At 41.6% G+C, this 19,284-nt stretch overlaps 1 protein-coding gene across 2 annotated transcripts in view; it reads right to left on the bottom strand.

The window, feature by feature from the left end:
- DPP10 (dipeptidyl peptidase like 10) overlaps positions 1-19,284 on the bottom strand; it is a 784,532-nt gene that overhangs the window by 274,751 nt on the left and 490,497 nt on the right. For both annotated transcript variants that reach the window (XM_072984457.2, XM_020779615.3), the window contains exon 3: positions 18,975-19,070. In XM_072984457.2, coding sequence (XP_072840558.2) covers positions 18,975-19,070 — 96 coding nt within the window. The remainder of the gene's footprint in view (positions 1-18,974; positions 19,071-19,284) is intronic.

Raw genomic sequence — 19,284 nt, 5'->3', positions numbered from 1 at the left:
CCTGCTAGCATGTGATGAGAGTTCTGAACTCTACCATGTAATCAGCCTGTGACAGAGTACATCAATAATGGTGATATCTGAAATATGCCTGAATAGAAATGGTTATCTCACACAAGTAAAAAGCTACTTGAGTGGATTAAGTACAGTGGTGCCTCGCTTAACGAGCGCACCGCATAACGATGAAATCGCATAGCGATCTGTTTTTTCGGATCGCTAATGTGATTGCTTAACGTTTTTTGAATAGGGCTAAATTCGCTTTGCGAAGACCGGTAAGCGTTTCGCTTACCGATCTTCACAAAACGAAGCCCGACGATCAGCTGTTCGGTGGCCAAAATGGCCGCCAGAAGCCCGGAAATGGCCCGAAATGGCCGCACGCAGCGTTTTCGCGCCCTCATTAAGCGAGGCGAGGGCGCGAAAATGGATGCCAGCCATTACGAAGCTTCGCTGAACGGTGAGTATTTGGCCCATTTGGAACGCATTAAACGATGTTTAATGCATTCCAGTGGGTTTTTTTGATCCGTTCAACGATGCTTCAGCATAGCGAAGGTTAATCCGGAACGGATTAACCTCGCTATGCGAGGCACCACTGTATAGTGAACATCCAAATCTACCTTCAAGATCCTGGAGTACAGATAAACTAACCTTTCCCCATCACAACTCTCTCTCTCTCTCTCTCTCTCTCTCTCTCTCTTTCTCTCTCTCTCTTCAAACTCAAATTCTGTAAATACCTCCCAGCAACATAGAACATAATCTAATCGAATATTTATTTATATTTATTTATTTCATTTATATCCCGCCTATCTAGTCAATTGTGACCACTCTAGGCGGCTTACAACACACACTATAAAACAATTAAACATATAACATATCACATAACATAATTCGGATAAATTTTAAAAAATTAAAAAAAATTCCCAAACATAGTGAGAAACAGGGTATATTGTAGCAGAAAAGGAAAAAAGAATAATTAGGAATTAGCTGGAAAGGGGGAAGGCCTGCCTAAACATCCATATTTTCAGTTGTTTCTTAAAAATACCCAGCGAGGGAGCTGCGCGAATCTCAGGAGGTAAGTTGTTCCAGAGGCGAGGAGCCACCGCCGAAAAGGCCCAGTTTCTTGTTTTTTTCCTTCCGGGCCTCCCTCGGCATCAGGCTCCTCGGCCTCACCTCCTGACTTGCACAGGTGACACGGGTAGAGCTGGGTGGGAGTAAGCCCTAAACCGTTTAGGGCTTTAAACATAAGCATCAAAAATTTGAAGTCAATGCGGAACTGAATGGGCAGCCAATGCAGCGCGGCCAGAATAGGAGAGATGTGATGGTATCTTCTCGCTCCACTTAGGAGTCTGGCCGCTGCATTCTGCACCACTTGGAGTTTCTGTGTCAGCCTCAAACGTAGCCCCACGTAGAGCGCGTTACAGTGGTCTAATCTTGAGATTAGGAGCACATGGACCAAGGTAGTGAGCACCCCCACATCAAGATAGGGTCACAGCCGGGCTATCTGCCAGAGATGAAAAAAGGCGGTGCGGACCACCGATGCCACCTGGGTCTCCATGGAGAGCGCTGGGTCCAGAGGGATCCCCAGACTGCAAACCCCACTCTTTGCAGCAAGGGTCACCCCCCAAACGAGAGGGAGTCACCCAAGCTGCCAACAGTGGGGGCACCCACCCTCAAGACCTCCATCTTGTCCGGGTTCAGCCTCAGCCCATTCTCCTGCATCCACTCCAGTACAGTCCCCAGGCAGCGCTGAAGGGACAGGACAGCATCACCTGCAGTTGGTGAAAAGGAAATGTAGAGCTGGGTGTCATCCGCATACTGATGACACGATGCCCCACATCCCCTGATGACCCCACCCAGCAGCCTCATGAAGATATTAAACAGCATTGGGGAGATAATCGACCCCTGTGGAACCCCACAATTGAGACTCCACGGGGCCGAGACACTCTCCCCAAGCTGTACTCTCTGGGGACAGTCCTCCAAGAAGGAACGGAGCCAGGCAAGCACCAGGCCACCAATTCCCAGCTCAGAGAGCCTCCCCAGGAGAATACCATGGTCGACGGTATCAAAGGCCGCCGAGATGTCGAGAAGGACTAACAGAGAAGTTTTCCCCCTGTCAGCCTCCCTCAATAGGTCATCGTACATGACAACAATACAGCCTGAAGCCCAACTGAAATGGATCCAGGGCATCCGTTTCTTCCAAGAGAGCTTGAAGCTGGTTGGCCACCACCCTCTCCACCACTTTGCTCATGAAAGAAACATTGGCGACGGGCCTATAATTGCCAATTTCGTCTGCCGCCAAACTAGGTTTCTTTCTTATGGGCCTAATGAGTGTTTCCTTGAGGGCAGAGGGAAACCTGCCCTCAAGGAAAGACCCATTTATTATTACAGTGGCCCATTCTGTTGTTATCGGCCTGGCTGCTTTGATTAGCCAGGCCGGGCAAGGGTCAAGGGAGGAGGTGGTGGCTCGACAGCGGTCAAGAACCTTGGCCACAGACTCAGGCGTGACAGGCTGAAAGGTGTCGAAAGTTACCAGGCAAGATGGAGTGCTGGACATCTCTGCTCGACTAAATGCATTCAAAAAAGGAGAGAGGTCCTAGCGGATGGCCTCCCCTTTAGATTTTAAAAAGGCTGCAAACTGGTCAGGTGAGAAACTAGGGGGAGGCCTATCACCAGGACCAGTTCCAGATAGGTCGCACACTATACGGAATAACTCTGCCTGCTGGTTGGACGCTTCACTTATCTGGTTAGCGAAGTAGGTTCGACAAGCAGCCTTTACCTTAGCCAGGTAAAGGTTAGTTGCGACCCTGACAGCTATCCAATTATAATCCGTTGGATCCTTCCTCCACCTACGCACTAGCCTTCTCCTATGTCACTTCAGAGCTCGGAGCTCCTGGTTAAACCAGGGCGCCAGGTGGATTCTGCGATGGAGAGGGCATTTAGGCCCGATCATGTCTGCGGCCCTGGTGGCAGCCATGGTCCAGCTGTCAACCAGAGTGTCAACAGGAGCGCTAGCCAGGTCAGCTGTAACCCCTCTCATGGCATCCTGGAATCCAACCGGATTCAGTAGCCTTCCAGGGCGGACCATAGAAATAGGTCCCTGCTCCCTGCGAGGGGGGAGAGCTACAGAGATGTTACATTTTACCAGATGGTGATCTGACCATGGCAAGGGGAGCGACACAAGGTCGGTCACCACCAGACCACACTCGCTCCAATTGGTGGAAAAGACCAAGTCCAACATATGGCCACCCACATGGGTGGGGCCGTTGACATGTTGGGACATGTTCAAGGAAGCCATGATTCCCAGGAACTCAAGAGCTGGCCCAGTAACCTCTGCCCCCACATGCACGTTGAAATCACCCAAGACCAAAAGCCTCAGGGATCCCAACAATGCCACGGAGACAAAGTCGGCCAGCTCCAGAAGGGAAGTGGCTGGGTTACAGGGAGCGCGATAACACAGCAAAATCCCAATTCCATCCCTGGCCCCAATCGACATGTGGAGTGCCTCTAGACCTGGCTTTACCACAGAGGAGCGCCTAGTTAAGTGTAAGCTGGATTTATAAAAAATGGCTACTCCCCCCCGCCCCTCCAGTCTACCCTGGTGCTAGACAGCATAACCGGGCGGACAGATGAGAGCCAGGGGAGGACCCCCCCTCCCCACCAATCCATGTCTCGGTTATGCATGCCAGGTCTGCATCCTCCTCCAGGATAAGGTCGTAAATTACCTGGGATTTATTGGACACAGACCTGGCATTCAACAGCAGCAGGGATAGAGTGGAAGGCTGGCTGGGCTGGCTACCTCGATACTGAGGGTTGGTCACAGTCTCAGAACAAGGAACAGCCTTCAAGAATCTGTTCATTGTTCTTCTAACATGAGTAGGGACTGTGCCAACGCCATATCTCCCGCTACCCGTGATCAATGGGATGTTAAAAGGCTCCTCACTGGGGGGGGCAGGCCTTCCAATCCATATCAGGGAAAGAGAGGGGGAATAAACAAACAAACAAACAAACAAACCATACTGGTTTGTCTCTTGTTCTCTAAATCAACAGATTAGTTTTTCAGTTATTTGAATATAGTTATCATATTACTTCTTAATGATCTCTTCTCCACCTGCTCTCTTTGTCACATCAATGTTTCAAAATTCTTCCTACATTATGGTGCCTGGAACTAACTGCTAGCTCAAGGCAAGGCCTAATGAAAACATAATGGAGTGGAGCCATCACGTCTTGTGATCTGGGCACTGTATTTAAGTTGGTGTAGGCTTGAGTTTCACTAACCTTCGAATTCAGCACACTACAGTCCAGACTCATGTTTAGCTTATGATCTGCTAAAAAAATCCAAGATCTTCTGCTCAGCAATCAGACCAGGAAACAAAGGGCTGGAACCCACTGACAATAAAAGCCACTGTTATATCTGGCTCTCGTTTCAAACAAAAATACTTAAATTTAGCATACTCACTAGGTACACATATGTGTGGAATACCATACCAGGAGAGCAAGTTTTTCTGCTCCTCTTCCAGAGGTCCATTTATTTTGAGTTGGATGTGGAATTGATTAATTGGAATTGATTCCACATATGTGAACACCGCAGACAGGAGCAGAAAAACCTCAATCGCTGGCCTATCCCCCAGTTTGCCCATTTGCCTGATTACCTGCCCAATTATACCAGCATCCACCTCATTGCTCACTTGCCTGACTGCCCCCCTGCCAGCCCAATCACTCACTCACCCGACCACCCCCAGTCCCTCACTCACCTCCCACCCCATGATGCCCATGACTGACGTTGCCTTGACAGGCAGCTGCAGTGCAGGTGGTGATGGTGCAGGTGAAGGTAACAAAAGTGAGGACACCCTGACACAAATGTTTTGGATTCAGGCTAAAGTTAGTGTAACTTTAGCCCACATTCAAAAGAAATGGTCCCTTTCCCAGTTTGTTCCCATAGTGAGATCAGGCCCTAAGACCATGTCTACCATCTGGTACTAATCACAGAACAAAGCACATGAAGTTGGAAGATACAAAAGCACTTACTGGGACAAATATATATATATTTGTCCCAATAAGTGCTTTTGTATCTTCCAACTTCATGTGTTTTGTTCTGTGATTAGCACCAGATGGGAGACATATATATATTTGTCCCAGCAAGTGCCTTAACATATATCTTTTTTACCATATGAGTATATACTGTTTCTAAATTCCCAGTGTGGTATAATACGAGGACTCTGGTGAAGAGTGTCAGTATTCCCACTTGGCCATGGAAACTCATTGGGGGAGTGGAACTGGTAAAATAATTCCTTAAATACCTCACTTAACTTGAACCCCCTGTTAGGGTTCCAATAACTGGTTCTGACTTGATGGTACAGCGTGCATATGTCCACACACACACTTCTAAATATGTGTTAATTATATCATCCAGATTGATTCTAATTCGTTCCACCAAAATTCAGAACTTTATCTCTACTTAAATGTATTTTATTAGTTTTGTTACAGTGCTCCATCCTTTTAAGATCATTTTAAATCCCATTTCTGTCTTCTAAGACGTCTGGATACCCCACAGTTTAGTCGTGTCTGCAAAATGTGATAAGCATTTCCTTTACTCTTTTATTTTAGTCATACAGAATAGCATGGGGCTGCAGAAAAGAACTCTGCAGTATCCCCCTTGTCTCTTTTCCTCAAATTGGTGACCAGTCATTGATGGAACTCAATCAGTAAATACCCAACTCAAGCAGTATTGTCCAGCCCTGTAATATTTACTAATTTCCCAGCAAGAACTTCACAATGAATCATATCTAAAGACTTCCTGCAATCACTGTATACTATGCCCAAAGCATTTCTTAAATCTATTGGTCCAGCATATATATCTGCTTAGTTTGGCACATCTGGTAACCACTTAAAAAAAAAGTGCTCATAAACTGACTGCTTAACAATTTCTTACAGATCTTTCTTAGGTCTTGATGTCAAGCTGATCCTTATTTAGTTCATCAAGACATATGCCACTCACCTGCTGGCTGTGGAGAATAACAGGTACATCCAGTTGAGCAGTTAAATGGCAGACTAATACATTTCACCTGCTATCTATTCATGTTCATACAGCATATATACAGGTTTACCTGACTTGTTAGAGGAAGACTGACAGCTGCTATAGCACAATTTAACTACTGCCACTCTGGGAAGGGACAAAGGAGTATTAGATTCCCTTTCACCATTCCTCCAAAACAGACACACACTTCTTGCATGGAAAGTAAAGAAAGACATACAGTCCTTGCTAATCTATCCTGAATTTTGTGTTTGGGAATCTAACAAGACTTCCATGGTTTCTGATGATAATACTGTCTACTCATTGTCCTTACCAAAACGACAAAAGGAATACTCTTCAAAAGATGGCAGTTTCCGTCTGAATAATTATGAGAGGAACTCTGTATTCCTGGAAAAGGCAGCTGGGGAGCTGTTGGCCAAATATGATTCAGGATGTTGGGCATTACCTTCTGGAAATGGCAAATGGTCCCACTGCCATCACTGTTAGACATATGAAAACAAAGCATGTGACCCTAAAAAAGGAGCAATAGAATTGCATGGCACCCCTCCATACATATACACACCTTCTGCATTAGCGCTGCTCTGTAAATATAATTATACCACTAGTTCTCCACAGATGTAAGTGTAGAGGTATCAGGATACTAGTATTTTTCTGCTCTTTGATCCCAAACTACCATCATGAGACCAATTCACAACTCTGCAGTTAAATTCCTTATATTTTACAAGATGTGAAGAGAAGTGGTTTTTTTTTTTTTAAAAAAATGAAATTGAAGCAGGGGTAAAAAGAATTATATGCTACCAGCTGATAAACACTTTACATTAAAACATAGCTAAAAAAGCAAATCCCTCCTCCAGAAGGCAAAAAAGAGAGTCCTCACTAAGTTACATAATGTGATGTTGGGAATGAAGTTGCCATATTCTCTGAAGAGTTATTATACCAGGGGATGGGAAACCTGAGAAGACTATAATGCACATTCTGGATTTAAGAAAACTGATTTCGATAAGATTTTGGGAATATTAGGTGAAGTCCCACTATCAAAAATACATGAAGAAGATGATGCTCACAATGAAAAGGAGTTTCTTAAAAGGTGAGACACTGAAGGTACAAAAAAACTTCTACAAAATGTAAAGATATAGCCCAAGAAAGCAAGATAGCTGCAGAAAGAACTAAGATTTAAAATGCGTAGGGAGGGGAAATAGAAAGAGGCAATTACTGGGAAAAGGTATAAATGATTAGCCATTATTTGTAAGGAAAGGGTGATGAGAACAAATATTCAAAACAAGCTCAGATTTGCAAAAGAGGTTAGAAACAATAAAAGAGGGATTTTCAGCTATATGTGACACAAGTCGAAGAGCAAAGAAGCCATAGTTCCACTCCATGGAGATGGAGAAATACAAATGTTTGTGAGAGAAGACCAAATTGCTTCACATACACTTTGCCTCCATCTTATTCCAACATTCAGTCTAATTCTGGTAGAATAAAAAAGGTAGCATGGACTTTACTGCATGAGAGTGGTAAATATATGGTTTGGGAATATCTAGTCACTTTAAATAAAATCAGGTCTCCAGGGACTGATGAACTGCATACAAGGGTACTAAAGAAATTTTCAGAAGTTGTACTGAGCCTGAAAATCTTTGAGATCCTTGTGAAGAAGTGAGGCCCCTGAACACTGAAGATGGGCAAGGCGGGGGGGGGATGAGGGTAACTACCATCTAGACAGCTTAAGATTGATACCAAGAAAATTTATAAACAGATGATTAAACAGCCAATCTATGAACCCTTATAAAAGAGCAGTGTGATTACTAAGACCCAGCAGGAGAGGTTAAAAACAATAAAAAGGGTGGTGGGGCTACAGCTTTACATGACACAAGAGGTTTGACCAAAAAAAAAAAAAAAAGTTATGCCACACTAAAATTTTCTTCTCTTTTAAAGGAAAATGATGTAAGGCTTTTGACAAGGTTCCTCCATAATATTGTGGCTGGCTTGCCACAACGTCAGATTCTAATAAGGATGCCTGACTCCTCCGGGAGTCCTACAAAGACCTCTTAGGCAAAGAACAGAAGCCTATGGTTTGCCATAGCTGACATCCCAGTAAAAGGTTGAGTCCAGAATGGAGCGGACAACCATTGACAAGTATTTCCAAACTCAAATGGGTATCTAATTATAAGTGTTTTCACTGTTGCAGTAATTTTAGGCAACTCCTAAACTTTTAAATTCTCTACAAAGCCTTTTATTTCTCTACGTAACTTTTAGTTCCATAATTCAAAGATAGCAAGTCCCAAATATATTACAGTCGGTCTTACACTTGTGAGGGTAAACTGTAGGCTAAAACACTTTAAAATATATGAAAATTGAACTTAAGTTATAGGCAAATACTTAAGTCAGAAAATCAATTTCAAGTGTAAGCTTGTAGCTAACAAAAAGTCCAGGCAAGAACCTTAGTCATATATGAATCAAAAGAAAGTAGCCTATTTCAAAAACACATTTAAAAGCATAGGAAAGAGAATGCCTCTCTATAATTTAAAAACGGTGTAATTCCAAAAGCTTTAAAAGCTTCAGTTTTGTTGTTAAATCTTATGAAAACTTATGAGATTCAAAATGGCAACAGTATCTCATGTTAGCTTAGAATTCTTTTCATGTATTCAAAATGGAATATATGGAAACTCTCCAAGATGAGGAGGGTTCTTCATTTATTCTACAAAAATCTGTGGCTTTTCTCCCACCAGAGCAATTGGCACATTATGGTACTCATCTAGGGGTGTTCTGGCTCCTGATTCACTCATAAAATATACTGTGACTTATTACTTGATCCTTTTCTCTAATTTCTGAGCTTTGTTTGCTATGATTCTTCTTATCCTACTTATCAATTCTCATTGTGAAGAGAGTGCTCAAGCTCTGCATCCATTTTGGCCTGATGCTTCTGCACCTGGTTCTAAGGGTGTTTGCCCTAAAAATCAGTCTACATGCACTTTCTTCCTTCCCATCCAGAGGTTTTGCTGTAACTTATTACATCAAGGCCAACACAATTGTTATGCCTCTGCTGCATCTCTTTTCTCTCTCTTTCTCTCTCTCTCTCTTTGCTCATATATCTTCCTTGCTCTTATTCCTCACTTACCATTCAGCCGTAGCCAGGAGAAGAATAGAGCAATAAAATTAAAACAAAAAATCATAGTTTTCATACATTCTATGAAATGCTACATTGTAGGCTCTGGTAAATCAAATTTTAAGTACTTGGTGACTGTGAATTACATCTGATGAGCAGAAAAATAATATTGTGGAGAAAATAGTTATAACAAGCAAAAGTTATAATGATGGGGAAAAGAATAAGCAGATGATGAAAAGACCTGGGAATTCTGGGGGATATTATCCAAGATCACTAATCTGCACACTGTTAGAAGAAATATTGTAAGAACACACTCCTTATTCCATCAGAGAAATATCAAGGGTCTGATTGGATGGTTTAGTGAGGGGCAATGCGATGCCACTTCTTAGTGCCTTCCTCTGATGGCTATCAGAACTATTTGCCCTCTTCCGTCTTTGTGCATCACCCTGCTTAGCACAGGCACAGACAGGCATGCACAACACTCAGGAGGAGGGAGAATCCACCCAACTCCTTTTCTTTCCTGGGTGTTTTTCCCCCTCTCCTGCTTGTCTCCCCCCTCCTTCATTTTTCTGCTGCCACTTTCCTTTCCCAATGCATGCACTAGGAACAGACTAATACAGAGTGCACCAACCCACAACAACAAAGTATAAGTTTTTGACAGGGATTCAAAAAGGCGTGGGTTGAGGCATTCTGGAGGTAAATTGGGCCACTATAGCTATTACATTGTGAGGTCACCAGAAAAAAAGAGCAAACTAATGCAGCTCCACAGCACACCAAACAGTGGAACAAATGAAAATCTGAACAGGCTCTTTGTCAGTCTTCTGAGTCTCAATCCCACACTCATGTCTTTCCCTATGGACTTCAACCACCACCTCTTCATGGAGAGCAATGAATCTGAAGTGGGTGAACCTCTTCTGTTTATGGGGCTCTCCTTGTGAGCCCTGGAACATTGATACAGATATTTTTGCACTGACTATGAATATTGCTTATTTCTTCTGCAAAACACCTAACAGACTGGCTGCTACAGAACATCCTGGTTGTGATAGCAGCAGTTTATAATCTGTCCAGGGTTCTTCTTTTGGAATGATTTCCCTATCCCTCCCCTGTCCTTTTAGCCCCAGACCTCCTATTTTCTCAAAGTGTATTGGTCCTGATTCTGAAAATACTTTCAACTAAGTGTATATGAAAATAGTTTTCACTAAGTACTCTAAAATGTTCTTGGAATTTCTGGATTCACTGTTTGAAATTCTGATTTCAACATGTGGCCATTCCTTGATTTTATTTTGTTAGTGAAGACAAATCATGACTTACCATTCTCCCGTTAGTTTTTATATGTACTATATAAAGAATACCAAGCCATAGTCAGAAGGAAGAATGTATCAATAAAAGGAAAACAACAACAACACGGTTTTCATACATTCTTATGAAACTAAATCAATCCCTACATTATGGGCTCTGGTAAATAAATTTTTAAGTACTCAGTATAATATGAGCAACATTTTATGAGTAGAAAAATAAAATTATGGCGAAAATAGTTGTAAGAAGCAGAAGTAATGATGATGGGGAAAGCAGTTAAGTAGAAGGTGACAAGAAGGGAAAGACAATTGCTTGTTTGTCTCTCTTTTTCTTATCTTATACATTCAATGCAGTTATTTCTACAGACGGCAATTTGTTTAATAGATTTTCCCTTTCACAATAGATGTACTAATCAGTAATGGTTGGCAAACATCTCCCAGTTCCCTTCTATCTGATTATTCTGTGTGGGAAACAAACATTACTTTTAAATATTCAAAAAACCACGAGTGCTTTTACATTTTAAATGAATGTTTGCAAGAAAATAAAGCCATACACTTCTCTCTCCCTTCCAAGCTAGGGTAAGGATAAATGGAGAGAAAATCCTTCTATATCTTTGATGGAAAGTTGATGGACAACTTGTAATGGATGACAATCCGCTTAAAAGCAGTGGGAATTACCATTGGGGGGGGGAAACCCACCTCTTCATACACACTGCATGAGACCCATCAGGTTAAATGGTCTCCTGAAGGGAGTAGTCATTCAGTCCAGCAATCTTCCATCAGTGCTTTTCTCTGGCACTTTGCATGGGTGCTACTTTGAAGTGCTCCAACTAAGAGAACATGTGCTGGGAGGTGGAAAAGATTACATGGAAGTAAAAAAGAAATGAGAGTTATGCAGATTTGTGTGTTTTGGACTACAGTCCCCATGGCTCCCCAGGTAGTGATGCTGCCTGGGAATTCTGCGGTGTGTTATTCAAGATTACAAATCTGCACACTGTTAGAAGAAATTCTGTGAGAAAGGGCTCCTTATTTCCACAGAGAACCATCTAGGATCCTTACGTCTTTGTGAGATTCCCTTGAAGGCTGCCTTCCTTCACTAGGGTGAGCAGGGGAAATTATGGTCCTTGAGAGGGTAGCAGCGGATAGAGATCTGAGTAAAACTGAGGCAGGCCTGATGAAGGTGCCATGTAGGTGAAGCGTAGCTTAACAAATCTGTTCTGCATAAAAAATATTAGGCATGTTAAATAACAGACAACTTGTTGGAAATCAATACTTTCTTCAACACAATAAAAATAAACCAATGATTCTTCTGATGCTGGGAACTAGAAGCTCTCGTAGCTAGAGAAACAAATTTAGTTATAGGAAAATTAATTCTCAAAATAAACATGATTCAATGTGACAGCTATTTTTCTTTTTGTACGCAGTGTGTCATAAGAAATTTATGAAACCACCAATCTGTTCTTTCCTTTAAAAACAGCACACACTCATTCTGTATATTTGAGGTAAACGGAGATAAGAACAGGGATGGAATGCACTTTTTAGGTTTCTTTTTGTTGTTATGTATTATTCCTATTCTCCTATTGGCCAAACTGCCAACATAATGCAATGAGAGTAAATTGCCACAAATTATGAAATTATCATAAACATCTGCTCTTGAATGCCAAGTCATGTTCAGCCACAAATGTCTACTCTAACTTCTTAACTTGCAGCAATTTACCAATAAGATTTATACTAACTGCATTACATTGGCAAGCATAACTAATAGAATTTTGGCCACTGCATTCCTGAATTGAGCAGATACAGTGGTGCCTCGCATAATGAGCGCACCGTTTAACGACGAATTCACATAGTGATCCTTTTTTGGGATCGCTAATGCGATCGCATACCGATGCCTAGATAGGCAAAAACTCGCTTTGCGATGATCGGTTTCGCTTACCGATCTTCGCATAGCGTTTTTTAAAATCAGCTGATCAGCGGTTCCAAAATGGCTGCCGGAAGACCCAAAATGGCCGCGCGCAGCGTTTTCGAGCCCTGCCCTCGCTTACCGAGGGCGCGAAAATGCCTGCGCTATGGAGGAACATCGCATAACGGTGAGTTTCGGGCCCAATGGGCTTTTTTGTTCCATATAGCGATGTTTCCCCATAGCAATGGTTAATCCGGAACGGATTAACCTCGCTATGCGGGGCACCACTGTAGTTGGACTCGGTGGCCTTACAAGCCCCTTCCAACTCAATTATTCTATGATTCTATGCTTTGAAGCATAAACAAAAATGCATAAATATAAGAGACTGCTGAAATAAAATGGCATATAGTGCAAAAAAGAAAAACAGAAATGACAACCTAGAGGAGCTTGTTTCTTTGAAGCTGTTTAGTGCTATACTGTATTGATATTTCAAATGTGTATGTCATAATCTCTATTATTGTTCAAAGTGAAAGAGCTTTTTGAAGTTAAAGGTTCTTGGTTGTGCTTCAGTTAGCTTTGCAAGTCCATGTTTCCATTTTGCGGGTTATAACAACAACAACAACAACAACAACAACAACAACAACAACAACAACAACAACAACAACAACAACAACAAAAAGAAAAACGCTGGCCCATGTGATAAATATAATCCCTTGACTAAATCCAAGAGAAGGCTCAGCCTTTTCCAAGAATGTTAAGGAACTGTAGGTTTTGTAGTTCAAAACAAATGGAAAGCCAAAGATCTTCCACTCCTATATTAAGGGAAGCTACAGAGAAAGGTAGCTTAATATGTTACCACTCAATATGCCAGTAAGTTTGGAAAACTCAGCAGTGGCCGGAGGAAAAGATCAGTATATACCAATCTCAAAGAAGGGCAGTGCCAAAGAATGCTCCAACTATCCACACAATTGCACTCATTTCACACACTAGCAAGGTTATGCTCAAAATCCTGCAAGGTAGGCTTCAGCAGTGTATGGACCAAGAACTCCCAGAAGTACAAGCTGGATTTCGAAGGGGCAGAGGAACTAGAGACCAAATTGCTAACATACACTGGATTATGGAGAAAGCCAGAGAGTTACAGAAAAACATCTACTCCTGCTTCATTGACTATGAAAAGCCTTTGACTGTGTGGACCACAACAACCAATGGCAAGTTCTTAAAGAAACTGGAGTGCCTGACCACCTTATCTATTCCCTGAGAAATCTATATGTGTGACGGGAAGTAACAGTTAGAAAAGGATATGGAACAGCTGATTGGTTCAAAATTGGAAAAGGAGTACAACAAGGCTTTATATTGTCTCCCTGCTCATTTAACTTATATGCAGAATACATCATGCGAAAGGCAGGACTGGATGGATCCCAAGCCGGAATTAAGATTGCCGGAAGAAATATCAACAACCTCCAATATGCAGATGATACCACTCTGATGGCAGAAGGTGAGGAGGAATTAAAGAACCTCTTAATGAGGGTGACAGAGGAGAGTGCAAAAATGGTCTGAAAGCTCAACATAAAAAAACGCAAAAACTAAGATCATGGCCACTGGTCCCATCATCTTCTGCTAAATAGAAGGGGAAGATTTGAAGGCAGTGACAGATTTTACTTTCTTGGGCTCCATGCTCACTGCAGATGGTGACAACAGCCACAAAATTAAAAGACGGCTGCTTCTTGGGAGAAAAACGATGACAAACCTAGACAGCATCTTAAAAAGCAGAGACATCACCTTGCTGAAAAAGGTCTGCATAGTCAAAGCTATGGTTTTTCCAGTAGTGATGTATGGAAGTGAGAGCTGGACCATAAAGAAGGCTGACCACCGAAGAATTGATGCTTTTGAATGCTGGAGGAGACTCTTGAGAGTCCCCTGGACTGCAAAGAGAACAAACCTATCCACTTTGAAGGAAATCAACCCTGAGTGCTCACTGGAAGGACAGATCCTGAAGCTGAGGCTCCAATACTTTGGCCATCTCCTGAAAAGAGAAAACTCCCTAGAAAAGAACCTGATGTTGGGAATGTGTGAATACAAAAGGAAAAGGGGACGACAGGGGATGAGAAGGTTGGACATTGTCATCGAAGCTACCAGAATGAATTTGACACAACTCCGGGAGGCAGTGGAAGATAGGAGGGCCTGGTGTGCTCTGGTCCATGGGGTCATGAAGAGTCGGACACAACCTGGGGTTCAAATCCCAGGTAGCCGGCTCAAGGTTGACTCAGCCTTCCATCCTTCCGAGGTCGGTAAAATGAGTACCCAGCTTGCTGGGGGGGGGGGGGCAATGTGTAGCCTGCATAATTAAAATTGTAAACCGCCCGGAGAGTGCTTGTAGCACTATGGGGTGGTATATAAGTCCAATAAATAAACAGAGAAAGGTGGGATTCTGGATGCCCTGTTTTCCTTCATCCTCACTTTGGAGGAGAGGGGAAAGCTCTGTGTCATACACTAGTGAGATGACCACTGGACAACTCTTTTTAAACGAACCATTGGGTGAAAAAATGAGTGCATTTAGAAAGATATCAATAAACCATATGAACTGGTTTTCCAGGTTTTGCCCAGATTCTATCCCATTGCCCTTTTGGACCATCCTTTGGCCCAGATTCCTAGACTTCATTTAAGGGGTGGAGGAGAACCTGGCAGTTCTTGAGATGAAAGATTTCTTCCGTCCCTGGATTCAACACTGGTAAAATCCAACAATGGATTGTTATGCAGGACAATTTTTAAAAGCAGCTGCAAGCTACGTATATGTTCACAGGATACTGATTTCTAAATGAAGACAAAAATAAGTCAAAGGAGCCATGAGCCATACCAAGCACTGAGTAAAGAGCAGAAAGTCAGTACTAGTCACAGGTACCACAATCTGCCACACATCACTTTTCCTAATGCATTACTTCCATATCTGGAGTGATTTGGATGCACTTTATCATGATTTTTGCAAATGAATTCATCTAGTGACTCTGAATAATCTGATAACCATTTTGATACCTCAGCATGCAATACACCACTGTAGTTTAAGCAAATTAAGACAGTTTCCTTCCATTTCTACTTCTGTGACATGTCCTATCCCACATTTTCAATGTGCCCTTAATCTTAAACATTTTGGATCACTCGCTGGCAGCATTTTAAATTTTCACTTTTTATTAAATGTTGGAAATCAATACTACTAAAAGTGGATGCACTCTCATTTACCATCCTCAAAGGCCTGACAGACATCTAGACTGCTTTCAGAATTGCATTAGAGAACAGTGGCTGATGTGATGGAATTTAATTATACCATAAAAAGACATAAGCCACAATCCAGACAGGCCATTTATGTACTCTCAAGGGATTGGGCATGCAGAGCCATGGCTTTCTATTTCACTCGTTCAGCACATTAGACATCAACACCTGGAATCAGTAATCTCGCCTCTCTCTGAAACATTTTGGGTACTGTTATTCAATACAGGAGAAATGGGAATGAATTGGATCCTGTACAAAATTTGAAAGCAGCTTGTTGTGCTTGAAGTTCTGGTGAGCATTCTTAAAGATAGTGTTTTTTTATGGCTGATTTCATATATTTTCTTGTGCACTTTCTCTCTCCACCCACACAAAAACAGAACTCTCATATTCATGGTGGCGCCGTGTGTTAAACCACAGAAGCCCCTGTGCTGCAAGGTCAGAAGGTCAAATCTACATGACGGAGTGAGCTCCCATCGCTTGTGCCAGCTCCTGCCAACCTAGCAGTTCGAAAGCATGCAAATGCAAGTAGATAAATAGATACCACCACAGTGGGAAGGTAACAGCATTCCATGTCTAAGTTGCACTGACCACGTGACCACGGAAACTGTCTATGGACGAACGCTGGCTCTATGGCTTGGAAACAGGGATGAGCACCACCCCCTAGAGTTGGACACGACTAGACTAAATGTCAAGGCGAACCTTTTCTATTGTTGTTGTTTAGTCGTTAAGTTGTGTCCGACTCTTCATGACCCCATGGACCAGAGCACACCAGGCCCTCCTGTCTTCCACTGCCTTCTAGAGTTGGATCAAATTCATTCAAGGGGAAACTTTACCTTTACAGTACTTTTTTTATCTCTCATATTTCACTTTTTAAGCTTTTTATAATTTATCATATGTTTTGTTATTGCACTAATTCAAATGGGATACAAAGATAAATTCATTAATTCATATGCTAAAAACACTCTTGTTACAAACTTTTGCATGAAATCCTAATTGATGGATCTGTTGTACAAAAGGAATCATATCATCAGTAGCATAATGCTGCAGATTAAAGAGTTTTCTGATGCACAAAATGAAAAGAGGAAGTCTTTAACTGCTGGCAGTCTGCTGCTACTGCTGGTGCCATCCCCTTGCACATGCTGAACTGCACAGTAAACACAGGAAATATAACATTGTGGTATTAGATTTCAAGTATAAATACATTTTCCTCTGGCTTGACTCATTTTTCCACCACCCGAATGACTTGGACTCAATGCGCAACTCAGAACTCATCCACCCTTCCCTTTTTTCTGGCAAAAAAGCTTGTTTTTAACAGAGACTCTGAGTTGGGGCTTGGCACTTGTTACCAAAAAATCGGATTCAGACTTGAGACTTGGTACCAAAACTTTGAACTTCAGACTCTGACCCAAAGACTTGCCAACCTCCCTGGGATTACACTTAATATAGAAAACAATAATGCATGAGATTAGAACTCTCAAAGGTAGTGAAAAAAAGATTTCCACAGCAAAAGTAATAAATAGCAAAAAAACACAAAATTCACAGTGCAAACAATGCTAAAAAGTTTTAAGGTTCAAATAACCACATTCATTTTTCTATCTCACACTTTAGGATTTCCACAGTATCAAAAGTCTTCCCATTCATCAGAACATTTTAATGCTTTGAAAAAAAAGACCAAAGTTTAATAAAACTTTGACATATTTCTGGATATTGTATCACAAATACAGAACTGGTGCCTCGACTTACAAACGTCTTGACTTGCGACCAATTTGAGTTATGACCAGCTCTGGTCTCAAAATTTTGCTTTGACTTCCGACCAGCGCTTTGAGATATGGCCAGAAAAAAGTCTCCCTCCTTCCTTCCTTTCCTGGCTGTTTTTTAACCTTAGAGGTCATCTTAAGTTAAAAAAGGTCTCCCCCTAGTAGATGGATTAACTGTTTTTGCATTAGTTCCTATGGGAACTAATGCTTTAAGACAGTGGTCCTCAACCTTGGGCCTCCAGATGTTATTGAACTACAACTCCCAGAAGCCTTCACCACCACTTCTGCTGGCCAGGATTTCTGGGAATTGGAGTCCAAGAACATCTGGAGGCCCAAGGTTGGGGACCACTGCTTTAAGATACAACCAGCGCCTTGAGATGCAACAAAAAAATGGCCAGAATGAACTAATCGTGTTTCAAAGGGATTCCTATGGGAAATGGTGCTTTGAGTTACAACCAGCTTGAGTTATGACCATCATCCCAGAACAAATTAATTTCACAACTCAAGGCACCACTGTACAGCACTGAAGTCAAAACTTTTTTTCTTAAGAAGTTACAGTGTTTCATACATTAATTTCTTCAAAAAACCCTCTGGTTTATGAAAGTGGGTTATTGTGCTTTTCTATCCATGAATCAAAACACCAGGAGAAGGCCTAATACTGCTGCACAGTATCATGCTTGCATTGCCAACAAGAAAAGGATACCTAGCTTTACATAGCAAAAGGCAGCCTGAATGTTGCCAAGACCAATGGCAGTCAAGATGATTTATAAAATTCCCTCTTGTGCTCACTACCATTCACAAAGTAACATGAAGCAACGGAAAATCCCAGAAGCTGACTCCTTTTCCCGTTAGTTAACCTCATCTCACTTAAATGCAAAGCAATTGCCACAACTGTTTTTCAGTAAGTGTAAATAGTCTCAGAAATCCTGAGATAATGTTTATTGAAAGCACTCAGAGCTGGGACAAGCACAATTGCTCTGTGCTTTTGCAACACAGAAATACTTTGAGTATGCCTCACAAAACTGTATAGTAATTCCCTGGAGAGACATGGCAAAATCTACTCCTTTCTGGAGAACTGCCATTACATTCTTTAAAGCGAATCCAATATTTTTAATTCCTTTTTTAATAACTGTGAACTTTTGATGACCTGTAATTCTCCCTAATCCACATGATATATGGGAGAGGTCTGCCTGGCACTGTAAGTTTATAACAAAATCGCTATTTTTCCCTTTTGAAAGGGCTTTTTTGAGGATTAGTGTTTCAGCCCCTGCAGCCTGGTTTCTTTCCAAATTTTTAAAATGGGTGGAGCCAACCATTCTCTTTAAAGATCCACAAGATTGGTCTTTTCAATTTATATGAACTATTTTAAATATGGGGATTTTAGGGTCATCTATTTCTGAATGAAGGAGGTCTCATTCAGAGACCATATTACAATTTGTTCAGTTTCCTGAACATTTTTCAATACTATCATGCAATAAATCATGCAACTTGGTCTGGGGGGGGGACGCTTCACACATAAATATATATTCACAAAATAATAGACTGCTTAGTACTATCTATTTTTATGTTTTTAATTCCCAGTCCTAAATCTTTCTATTTAAAACAAGTAATAACATGTACAACATACCGTTAATCCATTTGGGTTCTGGATTGTGAATTATAAACTCTTTTCTGAAGAGATCTTCTAAGGACAGTCTAGTTTCTGATGAATTTGACAGTTCATCTAAAACAAAACAAGACAAAATAAATATCAAATCACTAGTTTTAAAACAAAAAACACACAAAGACACTGCTGTTTGAACCACTAAAAAACAATTTCACAATTCTAGTACACAAACTCAGGCCTAAATTAGGAACTAAATATTTCTCATTCATGAATAAGATTTGCAGAAATTCTGTAATAATTCCCATAAATGAAATATGAATAAAACACTATG

This window comes from Pogona vitticeps, chromosome 1 (genome assembly GCF_051106095.1).
Source record: "Pogona vitticeps strain Pit_001003342236 chromosome 1, PviZW2.1, whole genome shotgun sequence".
In the NCBI taxonomy this organism is placed as follows: Eukaryota; Metazoa; Chordata; class Lepidosauria; order Squamata; family Agamidae; genus Pogona; species Pogona vitticeps.
Note: the sequence above shows the minus strand (reverse complement) of the source record. Positions and strands in the feature narration are given on the sequence as shown.